The following is a 17069-nucleotide window of genomic DNA, read 5'->3' on the forward strand; positions in this document are numbered from 1 at the left end:
TCAGCTGTGTCCTGCAGAGCAGAATATAAATATTAAGCAGAAAATAACAGTCACAATAATGACTTTATTGGTGCTCGCAACAGTGTGATGAACATTTTAAGAGAGAAAGCTCTGTAGTTACATGGCTGTGCTTTGTAGCTACCAGCAATAATACTGCTACACTGGGAGAAACTGCGATGAAGTCTTTGGGTCTTGGCTTTGGGGATCTGGAATAAACAACTGCCGGCCAATGACACAAGCTAAGGAGAGAACCCTGGAGATTTCCACTCGAGATTTCCTGTTTACACAAGACATAGCCCAAGTTCAGCAACACATTTGCACGCAGCTGAACTAATATCAGCTAAGCTTACTGGACATAGCTAAATGCTTTAAAGTGAACATTTCTCTATATATTCTTTCCCTATGAACATAATTAAGAATGTACATTTGTGTCTTAACCTAGAGCTTAATTCCCCTGTTTCAGCACCCCAGAGGCTACCATCTCTCTCCCACCTTTTGACCGTCTCTACCTATTTTTGTATATTCTGGGACCAGAATGTGGTTTCACCCTGTGTTTATACAGTTCCCACCCTGTGGAGCTCTGTCCTTGGCGAGGGCCACCAGATGTTGTGAAAGAGTGAAGAATAATAGAAATAGAGGGAGGTAATGGTTCCTGCAGTCATTCCTCAAAGCAAGTATGAGACTGGGAACAATTCAGATCACTTCCAGTCCAGCCTCTGCACAGCTGTGAATGTGAGCTGGAAGCAGGATACCTTACAAATTTATTGCCTTGCTTTTCTTTCAGACTCCTCTTGTAATAAGAACTGAGGCACATGACTCCGAGAAAATTAGCTTTTGGTCCTCCAGTAAAAACCAAGAGATAAATGCATCTGACCACCAGAACTGATGGATCACATAGCACTAGAAAAAAGGTCTAAATAACTAATGGGCTAAGTAATAAGGTTTGGGGTAAACTGAGAGCAACAGAAGAAATTGCTTTAGAAATTGCTCTGCATAAAACATTTGTTGAATACATTGCTTTTGTGAACATAAAAGCCTGTCTCTGTGGATAATTTGTCAAGGGGAAAGGCACTCAATTCAAAACAATAAAGTCTTCTTTGTAGGCTCTGTCTCCACATTTATTTTTATTCAAAGGTCTAGAAGACAGTTCTATTAGAAATATCTGAGCAATTAAGCAATCTACGCATCGTTCCCTTAAGTACGTGTTCAGCAGGATAGAAAGAATACAGTGCTATTTCCAAGACTACCTGGTGAGATGAAAAACGTTCTCCACAGTTTCTTGTCGCGAGTAACATCTCGTATTTCTCTTGTCATGTTAACCAGTCTACCTGCAACTGGTGGAACGCGACGGAAATCCAGGATCCTGGGAGAAAGAGAGAAGAGGCAGTTTATGTAAAGGATCAAATTATAATGATAGTGATAGGTTTTAGGAAGGTTCATTACACTCTGAAGGCACATTTATCTGTGGCCTTTAAGGAATAAAAAGCCCATCAACTTTAAACTGGATAATCCTTCTGATAATATGCTAAAAAATACATCCTGAATATGATCAGCTCTGACTTGCCTACATAGGATGAAGCAGACTCAACATACAGAAGAGGATGGGGACACACTGTTCCATGAAAAAAAAGCAAGTGACATAAAATTCCACAAATAAGAGACAGCAGAGACTTGGTTTTGAGCTTGTGCCAATTCAGGATTGTTAAAACAAGCATTTTGCTCATCAATTTTTAAGTGACTTGAGGAATGGGATTTCAGCCTCTTTCTTCCATAAACACCATCTAATAGATTTAAAAACTAGTACTCTTTTTTTTTTTCCTGACAGTCTTAGTACTTGTTTGATTTATTTGCTTCCACTCCTCCCTGTTTAAATACCCTTATATCAACCTAATCAACCTCTCCAAGACTAAAAATTTTCCCAGGGGCAAAGGCTGGGTAAAGACCCTTTTTCAATCCCAAACTCACCAGCTTTTGTTAAGATTTTCTACACTGCTTTTTCTGCTTAGCATGTGGATATTTAACGTACCTCCCTGCAGGAACTCCATTAATGTTTTTTCCTACAGCACCATCTGCTTAAAATGGCAATATAAAATATGAAACAGAGGGAATCAACACTAAGGTCAACAACAATAAAATACAGAAGATTTTTTAAGGATGTGACCTGCTGACAGGTTCCCTCATCCTGACCATCAAACCAGAAGGCACCAATACTACATGTACCCTCAAAGAATTTGTGGCCCAAAACTTGAAGCTTTTGGAAGGATGTTTCTTAGCACTTCAGAGTGTCCAGTTCAGTTCTAAGTCAGTCTGTGAAATGCCCGAAATGCCATGGTTTCTAGCCCTACAATTAATAGGTCCTCATGAATTAATTCCTGCTTCTAATCTGGGCAGGCCCCAGTCCATTTCCAGTCTTGGACTATCCAACAGACTCTGCTCTACCTCTGCTGGAGGCACATTTTTAGCTAACAGGAACATGGGATGAACATCAGTGTCTTCTCCCTCCTACTATCTTGTGGTCTGCATATGCTCCTGACACAGGAGAGCCCCAACTGTTGGCTGTGAAACCAGAGTTCCCTTTCCACTGCAATTATTCCTCTCTGAACACACACGAATCCCCGCACTTGGATTTGTGTGCCCTGGAGCTAATTGGGGTGAGCCAGATTCCTGTCGTACTTGTGCTGCCTATTCCCCAGGAGACGGGTCCTCTCCGTATGCACTTCATGATCACAGGGGAAATTCATTTCTCAGCTTCCCTTCAATATCATTTCTCTTTCTTTTTGAGAATTACTTACTGCCAGGTTTCTCATTCCCAGAGTAAGTCGCACTTCCTAATTATTAATCTACTGTTTCATATCTTCTGTTTCTATTATTCATGGTGTTGGCCAACCTTTGTTCCATCTTCCCCTTTTTTTAAAAGTAATTCGGTTACAGAGCCGGGCAAAGTGCAGAAACTTATCACAATATTTCCACTTTTTCTTTTAATGCAAATCCATTTTACTTGCCTGTCCAAATGAAATGCTGCTATTTCTGCATTATGTCTTTCATAGTCTGAGAAATAAAAAAAGTCAGGCGGCGTTTCTTGTTCTCTGGTTTGTCTGCAAAGAAAAACAAGGAAAGTGTTTTAATGAAGGGTTAACATTTCTAAGGAGCAGTACTCAGTCATCAGCACGTTATTCAGGAGTTCAGTATTGTTTGCTTAATGGAAGGCCTTTAAATACTTCTTGTGAGCATTATTTGCAATGTAGCCTTCATTTTAACTTCTGTTTTAAACTACTCTAACAAAAAACAGTATTCCACGACTTGTGCATGGAGGCTGCTGTCGAAAAGCTATTCTACTCAAGGCTCTCGCTCTATTTAACAAGATCTATTTTATCACTCTCAAACATTTCATTAGTGATAGCGGTGAAGACAATGTCATTTCATTAAATTATCATTAACTGTAATTATGAAATTTCCAAAAGTAATAACATTTTTCTTTCATCTTTGGCAGCCGTGTAGCTCCTATCTAAAATATGACTCTCCCTTTGTATTACTTAGAGCCAAAAGTGACATGTTTTTCTCATTTCAGAAGAAATGGGACCACTGCAGTTTGACGGCCATGACACATGTCATGTTTCAAAGAACATTAACAAGACCGTGCTCCAGAGAAGATGCAGAATTTGTTGTTTCTTCATTTTAAGAAACAATAAAAAATGTCATTCTGATGGAAATAGAAAGGCTCAAGCTTGAACACCCAACTACATAGAAAATAGAAAGTTCTGTATTAACAGGAGCAAATTTCTGTCTCATTTTAGGCAATTTCTAGTCCTGGTGGCTTTTGGATGGAGCACAACTCAGGCGGTTCACCAGTACAATGTCTGGGCCCCACCAAGACCTGCATTGTACCCTTAAGTCTTAAATATGAAATAAGGACTGCAAAGCTGGTCTATACAGCATCTGCAAGGAAGGACACTTCCCCAGAAGAGGAAAACATATTTTTCCAAAGCTCTTTCTCATTCCCAGCTGTCACAGGTGGCCAGATGACGGCTTGTGCATCACCTATGCTACACACTGGCAATTAAATTAAAGCTTCTGCGCCAGGACCTTGTCACATGAAAGGCTTTGGGGTGGTGCTGGTGCAGAGCTCAGATCTGCAGAGAATTTGCAGCAAGGTGCACTTATAGGGCTCGCTGGGAACCCAAGGCTGCATCTAGCCACGCTCATTTCCACCCAGACCATGATGACTGACAGAAGTGGTACGCCTCCGAGTCCCCCATGTCCACCTCGCTGAAGAAACCAGGTGAGTCTTGTGGTTTTTGGTCATGTGAAAATTTTGCTATGCCACCAGCAGGTTTGAAAAGCTGATATCCCTTCTCAGGCATTATTCTTTATATTTCTTTCTTAGCAAGGTACTCCATCTCACCCTAAATGCTGAACAATTGCCATCATAGAGAGACCATCAAGGTATTTGACATGTCCAGTATTACAGGAGGTCAGAGAGGTGTCCAACCTCTCTGCCCCAGCCAAAACAGCAGGGACCATTCTGGTGGTCACGGAGTTGGCCAATGCTTGACAGATGTTACAGGGCAAATCAAATCAGCACTTTGGCTACTGTGGCTGCCAAGGGTTCACCCAGAGACAAGCTGAAAGTAAGCCTGGCATAAAATAAAATAAAAAAATAATATCGTGCATTGTCTCATCATAACTGCAAAGGGGGAAGGATTACACCAACAAGGAGGAATACAGGAGAGCCGGATGCCTTTGGCAAGTCACACAGCGCAGTGTGTAATTGGGACAAGAGCTAGGAGAGCTGCAGCCTTGTTGTGCACATTCCCCTCAAAAGTTAAGAAATGAGCCCTGATTATAAATTCAAAGTTTAAGATATTTCTGTTGGGAAAATTACCCATCTGTATATAACTTCCCCTCCATTCCAGATTTTAAAAGAGTCAATTTCTTCAACAAATCAAAGAAAAAAAGACTCATACCAAGCTTTTCCAAACTTTACACATACCAGCACTGCCGACAAGCTGCAGAAAATATTATTAATTAGCTAATCAATGCCATCTGCTTTTTATCTCCCAAAGACTTTAAATGAATCGTGGCTGTTCCTTTACAAGAAAATCTCGCTTCAGAAAATCAGACTTAAAGAAAGGGTCGATCTCTATCTTGAGCGCACAGCTCTCCCCACGGCCCTGTGACGGCTCGACACGCCGGGCAGCCAGTACATCACCGCTGGGATGGTCTGGTCTCTCTAATTTCACTTCCTATTTGTTCCCTGCCACCCCCGGCAATGGCTGGGGATATTATTCATTTGGGAATAAGTACAGTTCTCCTGCAGGCTTCGACTTGTTTGTACATATTTCTCTCCTGTCATAATGTATTATTAAATGGTGGCGCACCCTTCTAGAAATCGTGAACTTGGTTGCCCTAAAACCTTCAAAAATGGACACCAAATCCACAGTGCAATCTAAACAGTGGAAATACCAGTATTTTTTCAACCTGGCTATAGATCATGAAACAAACTTCTAAATTCCTTCACTGCTCCAGGTGTTTCTCTTTAATTATCTACAGAAGAACAGCCTCCAGTCCCAGTTGCTGTGCTCCATGCCCTCGACAGGCAAGCACGGCACCCGCTTTGGTGTCTCTGGGAAATACTGGGTTCTTCTGAATGCAGGCTAGGAGGAGTATTTTTCAGCTCCAAGTCGCCTTTTAAGTTCCTTTGCAAAGCTCTGCAGAACTACTATGTACAAGGTCCTAAAGTGAAATCCTCTCCTGAAATAACCTTGAAAAACCCTTTCTGATGACATATTCCAATATCCCACTTGAGAGAACTGGAACCTTGCTCCTTGGATCTGACCTTAGCTAGCACCGGTTTTATTCAAAGAAAAATGATCATTAATTTGACGTCTGTAGCAGCACCTAAAGAGATTTGTTGGTAGCTCCTCAGCCAGAGCAGGCTACCATACCACCAGCAGATGCTAACACGTGTGACAATCATAGCCTAGGGTACACAACCGAATTTTAAAAGCCGCATGAGACTAACACAGCACTGAATCAATGGAATCAATTGATTCATTATGAGAATGACTTTCACGGTGGACCATTATGAGAATGGCTTTCACGGTGTTAAAAGGGCACCTACATCATAATATTTATTTTTGAGTTATACAAATAAACTTATACATGATTTTATCATATTAGAAAACCTGATAGATTTTAGTGTGTGTAGTCTTATCAGTGCATCACCTGTTTTGGTGCTAATTCTTCTAATGATCTTCTATTCTGATGTGCAAATATAAAGAGATGGGAAATTCTATGATTCTATGAAATCAAACTCTGCTCTCGGTAACACAGGTGGGCAGTGAGCAAGTCCTATCGGTTACACCGGCTTCAGAGCACTGTAACACCTTCAGTCTCTAAGAAAAAGGCTGCAAAAGGAGCATGTACACTGAGCCCATTCCAGGTCAATTAAAATACCTTATAAAACAACGATGGAACTGATCCAGCCCACAGCATGTTTTAAATCAGAGCTATGTTTTAAAGGAAAAAACAACAACAATATATATATAAAAAAATCCCTGTTATTTTGGTTTTATTACCCAATGGTTATTGAAGGTTATTGCCTAATAAAATGACACATGCAATGAGATATTTGAGCAAACAGACCAACGCGCCCAACCCTCCGCAGAAGTGCACGCTTCCGACAGACAACAAATCACAGATGACGGTCAGAGCTCCTTAGTGGCAGCAATAAAAGCTCACAACACACAGGACACGGGTCCTGCACAGGTTGCAGATGGTGGGAGAGGATTCCTGGCAGCGGCTCTTATTTTGCAAACAGTTGGAATCTGGTGATCCTCTTTGGAGGAGGATTTGGCAGATATTTATAACGGCAGGCTGGGAAGCTCTGGAGGAAAGACAGATGGAGGTCTGTTGATACTGCACACAGTTAAAAATTACACAGTGGCACCAGCCCAATTACTGCATGAGGAAAAGACAAATCAGCACCGGTAACACGAGTAGGGGAGAAATAAGAACTAAGGGGAAATCAAAGCCCACGAAAATTTCCCAGCCATGGCAGAACTCGGAGAAAATACAGGAAATAAAGAACGATTTTAAACAGACTAAGAACACATTTGCATGATGAGATGCAACTGTCATCTGATCCTGTGGCTAAAAGAGCAAGGCATGCTCACAAACAGCAGCAACAAAGCTCCTCCAATAAATGAAGCCAGTCATGAGTAAATCTGGTGAGGCAGCTCCATTCTGACCGTGGCTGGGGCCTGGATCTGTGCTCAGGCATATTTGGATAAACCAACACAGTGATTTGTGTGCAGGCATCATTGCAAAGCTTCAAGGTTTTTGTTTGTTTGTTTGTCTTTCTTAAATGTTTCTTTAAGTATTTTTTGCCCAATTACTTCACTGCCAAAACCAAATATTATTAATTCCTCGTTTATTTTTTTCATGAACCACATCAGCACACTGGGACTGCAGGCTCTCTAGCATTTCAGAAAGCATCGTTATGAAACCTTTAACATGGAAATCTCTATTTAGTTTCCAGAATTCCTCGCATGCACCTGCCTAAATTACCAGGATTAGTACCCACCAGGGCCATGTATTACTCGAAAGAATCCTGCCTCGATGCCAAGCTTCCTCTGCACTGGAGGGGTCCTATTATCTATGCAGCAGCCAAAAAGCTAGAAAATAGGGCAAACAGCCCAATGTGATTCAAGCTTTATCCTGACAGACACATGCTGCCTTTCTGTGCCGTGGCCCAGAGCCATTTCAGGACACCTTCGTCTCGAATGCATGCACCTTCGCTAATCAAAGGACATGCTGATGATCTGAAAACAGCTCCTCTTAACTAGGCTGCACTCCTGCTCCCACACGTAATCAGGGGAATCAGCCAAAGGGATTAGGGATGATTACGGATCACATCTCCACGGCAGCGACAGGCCTGCTTGGGTTGGACCATTTCGGAGGTGGAGAACCTGACCCTCTCCAGCTGGGGAATTTGGCAGCAGCAAAATCAGCAAGAGATGTCACTGGCTAAGGTGGCATGGCAAGTGCATGAGCAAGCACATGACTAACGTTGGTAAGAGACTAATTTGGCCATGGGAACAGATAACTGGAGATTATCTGGGGCTACCCACAGCTATAGGTTGCTCTTCTTCTCCTTCGGAAAGCAGCTTGCCTCTGCTACTACTGTTCTCTGTTCCTGTGGAGTGTTTAAGGTGCTTAAATACCTGCACTGGAGCCAAGTTGTGAACATAACAGTTAAAATACAGTGTTATCTAAATGATAAAATACAGTTAACACAAGACCAAAAGGGGCCACTCAGCAGTTAGCTGCTGTTTCAATTATTTTGCAGCCTGGGAGGGATGTGGGGACCTCTCGCATTCAGAAGCCCCACGCTGGGGCTTTGGGGTTGCTTTTACTCCGGCAAGCGACCAAACCACAGCTCAAGAGCAGAAAGCCTTTCTCCCAGCACAGACAGGCAGGAAATTTCCCCAGCCTATGAACTTCTTTGTACTTGCGGAAGACGCAGACTGAAAGTCCGGTGTCTGCTTGCAAGATTTTCTCCCCCCTCTGCAACCCTTATGTCAAATTGGATTGTGCAGCACTGGGATCCAGAGTGCCCTGAGATAATCTAAAGTGTATTATTGTAACTGAAGGAGGCAGCCCATGGAAAAAAAAAAGGGAAAAAAAAAAAGAAGAAAAGAAAAACAAAACCTTGTCTCTGAGGCAGCTGCTGTCCTTAGGAGTGCACTCAGGTTTTGCATGCAGAATCCTATCACCGGGTAGAGCTTTCTGTGCATTTGGCACTGGTTAGAACAGGTGGAAAAAATGCCCTTAATTTTATAATACATTTTAGTGGCTTAGTAAGTCCTTACGAAGATAAATGATACTGCTAATGCAGCTACATCTACAGTAGCAAAGATATCTGGTGCCTATTTCCGACTCCTTATGGAGTCTTGGCAGCTGATGACTTTGGCTTTATCAAAGTGCTCTGCTACAAAGAGCACCCCCAGGAACGATATGAGCTGTTTACACGAGCAGAATATGGTCCAGAAAATGAGTGTCCAATCCAGGAATGCAAAGACATGCAATTTAAGTGGTACAGAAAAGATGTTTGGCTGGTTTCTTTGCTATCATCCAAATGACAATATGGGCCTCTGCAGGATATTCAGGCTTCTCCTGCTTAACTAGCAGCTCTGCAGCTAGAAAAATGAGAGAATATTTACTGTGGCAGAAAGACAGAAATTCGCACAGGGATGTGCTAGGAATAGGAATAATTAGCAAACCGCCAAAAGGATAAATACCGAGATCATGCTATTGCATGCCAGCCCTGGAGGGCTTTTCTCCTGAGAAGACGAGGAGAGCTTAACAACTGCACATGCTCAAGGACCAGTGAGCGTCATATAAATCACAAACTTCTGATACAGTGCATGACAATAAGCTTCAGAAAGTGCATTTGGATATATGACTATCTTGTTACCTGGCACAAGAGGGTACTGGGAGGGAAGAAGAAGAGGGAGAGAAAATCCACAGGGAAAACAGTATATTAAGGTGGTTTTTTTTTCCACTTCCACTTGCAGAGTCAAAGAAAAAAGTCTCAGGTCACCTAGCTCATCCCTTGGCCCCAGGCCAAGATCAGCTGGACCTAAACCATTCTTGACAGACATTGCTATAAGATGATCTTCAAAACATCCTTCCCCAATTCCCTGGCTACAGCCCTCTCCTCCTTGTTGCGACATGCTGGCCTCAGTCTTCTGCAAATTTCCATCTTCAGCTTTCCTCCTCGCTCCATGATCGAGGCACAGCCATCCCAGTAAGACTTGCTGCAGCTGGTCTGTGCGTCTTTCCGAGGAAGGGATACACGCAATAGATTTACCAGAATAACTGGCTCCCATTCCTGAAAAGAGCACCCTTAAGCCAAGACCCGGGAATTAAGCCTTAATGCCTTCAGACTGCAGATTCCTCTGCTCAGAGGCCCCTTGTTACTAAGCACCATTCATTTATTTTTAATTCATTGCAATTCCCCCCAACCCAAAGCCTTGAAATATTTACTTTAGCCTTTCCCCTCAAAAACAGCACTGTTTCTAGGAGACAACGAAATAACTTCTGATTCCTCAGCACAAATCAGGGCATTTGGGAAAAGACTTTGCAGAACTAGTCCCTGGCTCAAAGCATCAAGAGTGAAAGGTTCCTGCCATCCCATGCACAAAAATATACCACTACTATATATAAAAGCAGATTTTCACCTGAGCATAACACAAGTTACCACTCCTGACTACACAAGCAGGTAGGATATGAAGGGATGAATAATCAGAGTAACTAACAGGATACAAGAATTTGAAAGATTCATTTTATTCTCCACCAAAATAAAATAATAATAATAAAAACAGACTTTTTCCTCCACCTTGGGGCTTTTCTGTTCCTTCTAGTGATCTGGATTTGGTATTAATATCTCAAAATGCTCCCTCTCTATACCGTTGCCTTTACTGACATTGTGCTGACAGTAGAGTCAAGGCATAATCTCACCAATCATCATTTCATTGTCTACCAGCACAGAAGAATAACTGTGTTTTCTTCATTCATTCTTCTGTGCTTTCAGATATATAAGACATGCAGAGAATCTTTGATCAGTATAAAAAACACATAGAGTTTGATCAACTGGGAACATTTCCTTCAGCAATTCAGAACATGACTTCCAGCCCTGCCTAGTAAGTAGCTGCCTGTCATCATGGGAAAAGCAAATGGAAAAATATTATTAGTGTAAGCATATTTGTCAGGACGTCTCCCCACCCGCACATTTTGGTGCGACAGCCAGCAGTCCCCTTCCCCTTCCAGGGATCTCAGCTAAAGAGAGCTGGTGTGGGGCAGATATCAGAGTCATGGGTCTATTGCTAATATTATTATTATTATTATTATTATTATTATTAGTTAGAAGACGGCTGAAAAGAAAGCAAAATGAAATGCTGTTACAAAGTAGATAAGCCATACGCAATGAGAGAGCAGAACTCCAGCACTACCAAGCTCCAGATAGATGCATGTAAGTGCATGCACAGAAGTGTACTTCATGCATAGTCCCACACATATATGAATATCTTATACCTCTTGTCAGGGTACTGGACACAACGTGATCAGACGGGTATTCTTTATAAATCATTCTTTGCAATATCTGCTTCTATTTCCCTTTTACCACCACCCCCTCCCCAAGATATCTCAAAGTTAAGAGGCAGACACAGTGTTAAAAAGCATTAGAGTTTAAAAGACTTAAAACAAGATGAGTTTTTCCAGCTCATTTCATTTTATGGGACAGAGTCTGATCTCGGTTATTAATGAAATGCAGCGCCACTGAACAATGGGGTAAGTAAAGATCTACCCCAACATTTTTCACAGCTGCTTCTGGAAGCTGTGTACAAAGCTGCTTCTGATGTACAGAACAATATGCAGGGCTGTTTCGGGACCAGTAGTGGGGATTGAAATGTGTATTTCCAAAATGAGAAGCTCAGGTCTCCATGCCTTGCTTTACAGAAGCCTACTGTCTGCGCGGGTTGCTCAGCGGGAGGTATATAATCCACACTGGTCCACTGATGGCACAGGAGACAACACGAGCAGAAACTGCAGGTGTGCAAATGTGGGACTTGTTGCAAATTCTCCTTCCTCTGCCTTTTTTGGGATGCTGATGGGGACAGGGGATTTGGGAGATGGAACAAACAAATGCTGATGCTTCAGTGGCTAAGTGGCAGCGTGTGTTGGCCAGGAATTTTTTCCTACCATCCAGAAAACGCTTGTACAGAAAAACAAATGAGTCATGGTATGAAGAGAACAGCAAGCTCTGGGAAGCTCCTGTCACTAATTTACTTTGCAGATAAAAAAAAATCCTCAACACAGAAATAAGGTTTGATTCATCTCTGAGACAGAAACCCGCCTCGACATACAGGAGTTGGAAGATTAAGAGGTACTTGACAGCACTACAGAACAGTTCCCAGTACCAACGTTAATATGGTCAATGCTGTTGCCACAGCAGGGAGAAAAAAAGGCTCATAGCAATTAAGTAAGCAGGAGATATCATTAATGAGATGCTATAATGATATTTTGTGCTGTTCTTTAAGGTATCTTCATTAAGAAACTAGATCATCATCGCTATTTTCCGCCCCTATGCTAGCCTTTCTGCTCTTGGCCTCTTAGTCTTTGTGCTCTTGGGCAAGTGGTGTGAGCATTTTTGCCGCACCAAGGCCATGAAATCTGTCATCTTTCCCCTTGATTTATCCCTCTAAGGCTCAGTTGTACACTGCCTGCTAGCCATAAATTGCAAACCTGAAAAATGATCCAGCTGCAAAAACTATTTTTGAAAAACCAGGCAGTGCAAACAGCACTCAGTGTGAGCCCAGGTACCAGCAGCCTGTCTTCAGGAAAAAGCCTACAGAGTGCTTTCTGCAGAGAAGGATTTTCAATATATAACATTCTTAGAGTGCAGGATGAAAAACTGGTGTAAAATTAGAAGTCTGAAGCATTTCTTCAGCCCTGAGAATGTTATTTAATATGTCTGGGGTCATTAGAGGTAGGGATTTGAAGGAACAACAACATTAAATGTATCAGAAGCACCAAGAGCTCAAATTTCTTTCGGCTTGCTGGATTTTTTTCTTTTTGCTGTATGTGATGTATATGCCATTGAAATTCCAAGCTTCACGGTAAGTACCAGTTCAAAATACATTCAAAAATTAATTACTGTGAACCTGATGTATTGATACATATTGTCTTCCTTTTTATTCATTACTTTCCTTCCCATCAGTCCAAGAATCATGAATATTAGTAAGCCTGTCCTCCAAACAGTGCAGGAAGCAGGGAAGTATCAGCTCCATTTTTTCAGCAAAAGCTGCAAAACACGGAGCTATTAAGGATTCAGCTCTGCCCTAAGCAAAGCACTCTAGCCTCATTAAGCACATGCTTAACTTTGGGCACGCATATATTCAGTGAACTATGTGTGTCCTTGACAGTCAAGCATAGACTTAATACTTCCTTGGAGCTCTTTTGTGCTCAGCACTTTGCAAGAACAAGGCAGTGATGAGCACGGGATCCCAGCAGCAGCTCTGGCTGCTCACCCCATCCAATTCCACACTTAGTGTTTTTTTTTTTCCTTTTTCCTATTCCACCCATGACAACAACTACTTTGGGAAAAAAACATGTGGTTCCACCAAAAGTACAAATCAGCTTTGGCCATGGGCTTTGGTGGCACCCAGATGTCACCTTGTGCCCTCAGGACATTCAGTACCCAAGCAACAGCCCCATGCAGAGCACTACAACAGACCCAACATTTCCCCAAGGACGCCAAACAACTAACTTATGGCACTCCTCACCTACCCATGCAAAAGCCAAATATTTCGGGCTTTTTATCCGAAGTTAATCAGTTGAGAACTACTGGACATCCCATTACACTGAGTGAGGTGCCCAAGACTTTGCAGAGAAATAGTTATTGTCAAAACCCATTAGGAGGACAGAGTCTACACGTGGGGACTGACAGATAAAAAAGAGCATCAAATTCTCATTTGTACAGCAAGTGTTGCACTGTCCAGCTGTTAGCAGCTATGGATCTCCAGGGCTGAACACTGCTCTCCTGCCTGACACCAACCCAGAGACACGGGGTCAGAACAGCACGGAGCACCCGAGGATGCTGGTATCCAGTCCGGCTCAGGGCAGAGGGGGTTATTCCCCCAGGGAACCTCAAGTTTTGCTTGTCCAGCTTGTTTCAATCTCAAATCCCACGAATAATTATGCCACAGAGAACAGCAGGCATGTGGTTACTGTAAGATAATCACTCCCCGGGGCTGAGTGCTTCTAATTCCTCGGAGGTGTGATTTCCCACTAAAGCGCATGCACCCCTGAACTCCTTCCTGCTGCTATTAACATTCCTTAATGTGTGGCAAAGGGTGACGTGCCTCTCTGAGCTGGAAAAAAGATGTAATTGCCTGTTTCAGACTACTTTGTGGTTACAAAAGAAATGGGAATTGCTTTGATATGGTGTGGTATTTCATTGCTCTAATAAAGCAAACTACTCCACCTCCCGCTTTTCTTTAATTTTTACTCCTGTCTCTTTACTTCTCCAGCTGTCGGTGACCGTGATCTCCATGAAGAGTGGCAGACTTATTCTTTGCCCCACGCTGCTTCTGCAGTTCATGGGTAACTTCTGTGGTTCATGGGTAACCATCCTTTTTTTTTTTAATTGTGTTTCTTCCATTTTTTTGGTGTATTTTCTTCCCAACAAGAATTTTGCCCAAACAAGGGTTACAGAACAGCACTTTGCTGCTCGTTGTCCCCCCAGGTGTGATGGGACCGGACTCAGGCTGTGCCCAGGCACCAGCCCCATCCCAGTGCAAAACCAAAACAGCTCTCTGAGGCTGGTTTCACAGATGCTTCATGGACACATGTCCCACCTTGGTTATTCCGGACTGCAAAGCATTACATGTTTGGGAATGTGGTGACATCACCGGCTTGCCATTTGGAGCATTTCTCAAGTAGCTCCCTTCTCGCAGGCAGCTGCCAACGTGATTTACAAACCCAAATTCTCCAGGGTACTCCTGGACCTCTCGAGCACTAAGGAACAGCCTCGCTCAGAGGATGCCCAGCTTTCCAAGACTCCACAGACCATCTCAGCACCAACTCAAACACTTTGTTCCCTGTCCACATTCAAGCTAACTGGGTTCTTCTCCGCCTTGGTTGGCCATATACTGCATGAGTAAGAGGGCACTGGGTTGGGAGCCCCTTTTTTTGTAGCCATTTCACAGACCAGTTGTGCCTTACAGAACTATAAAAAAATCTCACTTTCCCTCTACACTTCTCCTCTTCCAGGCTGGAAACCCCCACCGCTAATCCACGCTTCATATTAAAGGCACTGCGTGAGTCACGAATTACATTGGAAATTACACATCAGGGCCCTTTTAGCTTGCAAGCGTCTGGATAAAGGGTGGGTTAACGCTCTGCAGCCCCCGGGGAGTCACTGCATTACTCCCAGGGGAAAATCAAGCCGTATTAGCATCTCTTCCCTCCTCTGCCTTTGCACTGGGAAGGAGCATTTTAATTTTAACCTCCCAGCCTCTGCATGGGCCCTGCTGCTGGAGGCTGTAGTGGGGTGAGAGAAGCAAGAGCAGCCCTGCTCTCCACGCAGCCATGAGCCCTCTCCTCGTTTCATCCTAGCTAAGGAGAGCATTTTAGGGAAAACCTGGAGGAGAAGGTTTTGAGGAGCATCTGTCACAAGAGCAGTAGATGCAGGATTTAAAAAGGGCTCAGTATTGGCCTAACCCTGCTTTTAATTAAAAAAATATAAATAAAGAAATAAAAAAATAGAAACCTTTGAAAAACACCCTACATGAAAGAATAAAGAGCAGAAGGGTGGTAGAGAAACTGCTCAGCACCACTGCAAGGGGAAAAAGCTTCTCGCTGGCTTGGCTGCTCCCAGCAGCACATCTCAGGGCAATTGCTGTTTCATATAAATATCTCCCATCGAGTGGAACAAGTTCAGTGAACTCCCATGCTCAAGGTGCAGAGAAATATTCACGCTCTGTGGATCACCCAACCGCACACACGCAGACCTGAAGCGAAGCTCAGGACGGGCGTGTGTGTGTGTGTGTGTGTGTGTGTCTACATGGATGTGGAGGGGACACGTTGCACCGACGTCACTTGGCTGAGCCCGTGTTCGATGTGAAACAAGTGTGCTCCTTGCAACAACACTTAGAAATTAGTTTTGTCTAATTTAAACCTAAAAGCTTACCTATGCTCAGGTTGTTCAGTAAGATAAGAGGAGATTGTGCTAAAGCATGCAGGGGCTGATAATAAATGCAGAGATTAGGAAAAATGACACAAGGAAGAAGAGAAAAGCAAAAGACAAGAGAGAGGAGGAAAGATCTGCGAAAGATCTGCAGTAAAACATTGTGTGAAATGACACTTGCCATTTTTTTTTAAATCGACCTGATTTATGACATGCAGCTGCTTTTCTCCAAATGTTCATGTCTGGCTACTTCTCCTGGAATTTTTAACTGTGTTTAAATGTCTACAAAATATGAAGCTTATCTCCTGTACAGTGCGATAGATGTGTGTACAACCTGCAGGAGTTTTGTGGGAGCCTGGTTCCAAAGAGAGGACAGTGATTTTCCTAAAGCAAGGGACACTTGTATTTCACAGTTTTCCTGCCTTTTACTGTGAACTGTGAGGACAAGAATTCAGTGGAGGAAAGTGGTTACATGAGTTAATCATTGAATTGCGTTTTTTCATCCCTTAAGTACTCACTAAGTATTTTTTCTTTGGGTCCGATCCAACTTGCCTTCCACTTAGTGAAAGGTCTCCCATTAACTTCAAGGTGAACTGGATCGGAAACAACAGAGGCAGTTCCTAAACTGGGACCCGACCTGCCCATACTCAAATCCAAAGGCCAGCAAAGTCATGGGAAAAGTCCTCACTAGCTTCAGTGGAGCGTGGGCCAGATGCAGATTGAAGGGAATAACCAAATGAGCCGGCTGTGACAGCAAACACCCCTTTCTTGTCCATGCCTGAATGTGGGGGACAGAAAACATAACGTTTGCTTTTAGTATTTAGTTTGAAAATGGCAATGACATCTTCCACAGCTCTTACTAATATCAAGGCGGATATTGTAGGATTAGGCAAGGCTAGGGAGTAGCATCTGAAATTAATATTGGAATTTCAACTCTGTCCAAAACATACTGTGTGTTTGACACTTCCAGGACTCAGATCTTGGATAAAAAAGAATACACAGGCCATTTTCTCGTGTTTTAGTATAGATCCCTGAAGTTCCCTCCTTAGCCATGCCCAATAGGCTGCTATTATCAAATGCCTGAGTAAATTCCAGTAAAGCTGAGAGAAGATCTTCATTTTATCAACATATTGATAAGAACGAAACCTGTGTTTTTTGCCTGGGCACTCTGTTTTCCATGCAGCTCACAGGCAATGACTTTATTGACAGAAATGCTCGACAGCAATATGAATGTCAAGAAAGTATTATAGGATTAGTTACAGACAGTCTGACTACTTTCGGACTGAATTGGCTTATTGGTTGAATGAGGAAAACAGAG

At 42.8% G+C, this 17069-nt stretch overlaps 1 protein-coding gene across 1 annotated transcript in view; it reads right to left on the reverse strand.

The window, feature by feature from the left end:
* The window catches only part of FAM20C (FAM20C golgi associated secretory pathway kinase), a 58057-nt gene that overhangs the window by 11132 nt on the left and 29856 nt on the right, over nucleotides 1-17069 (reverse strand). Inside the window, exons 5-6 of the mRNA XM_035548882.2 lie at nucleotides 3003-3095; nucleotides 1248-1363 (exon numbers count right to left, since the gene is read on the reverse strand). Of these exons, the coding sequence (XP_035404775.1) occupies nucleotides 1248-1363; nucleotides 3003-3095 (209 nt within the window). The remainder of the gene's footprint in view (nucleotides 1-1247; nucleotides 1364-3002; nucleotides 3096-17069) is intronic.

The sequence above is a fragment of the Cygnus atratus genome, chromosome 15 (genome assembly GCF_013377495.2).
Source record: "Cygnus atratus isolate AKBS03 ecotype Queensland, Australia chromosome 15, CAtr_DNAZoo_HiC_assembly, whole genome shotgun sequence".
In the NCBI taxonomy this organism is placed as follows: Eukaryota; Metazoa; Chordata; class Aves; order Anseriformes; family Anatidae; genus Cygnus; species Cygnus atratus.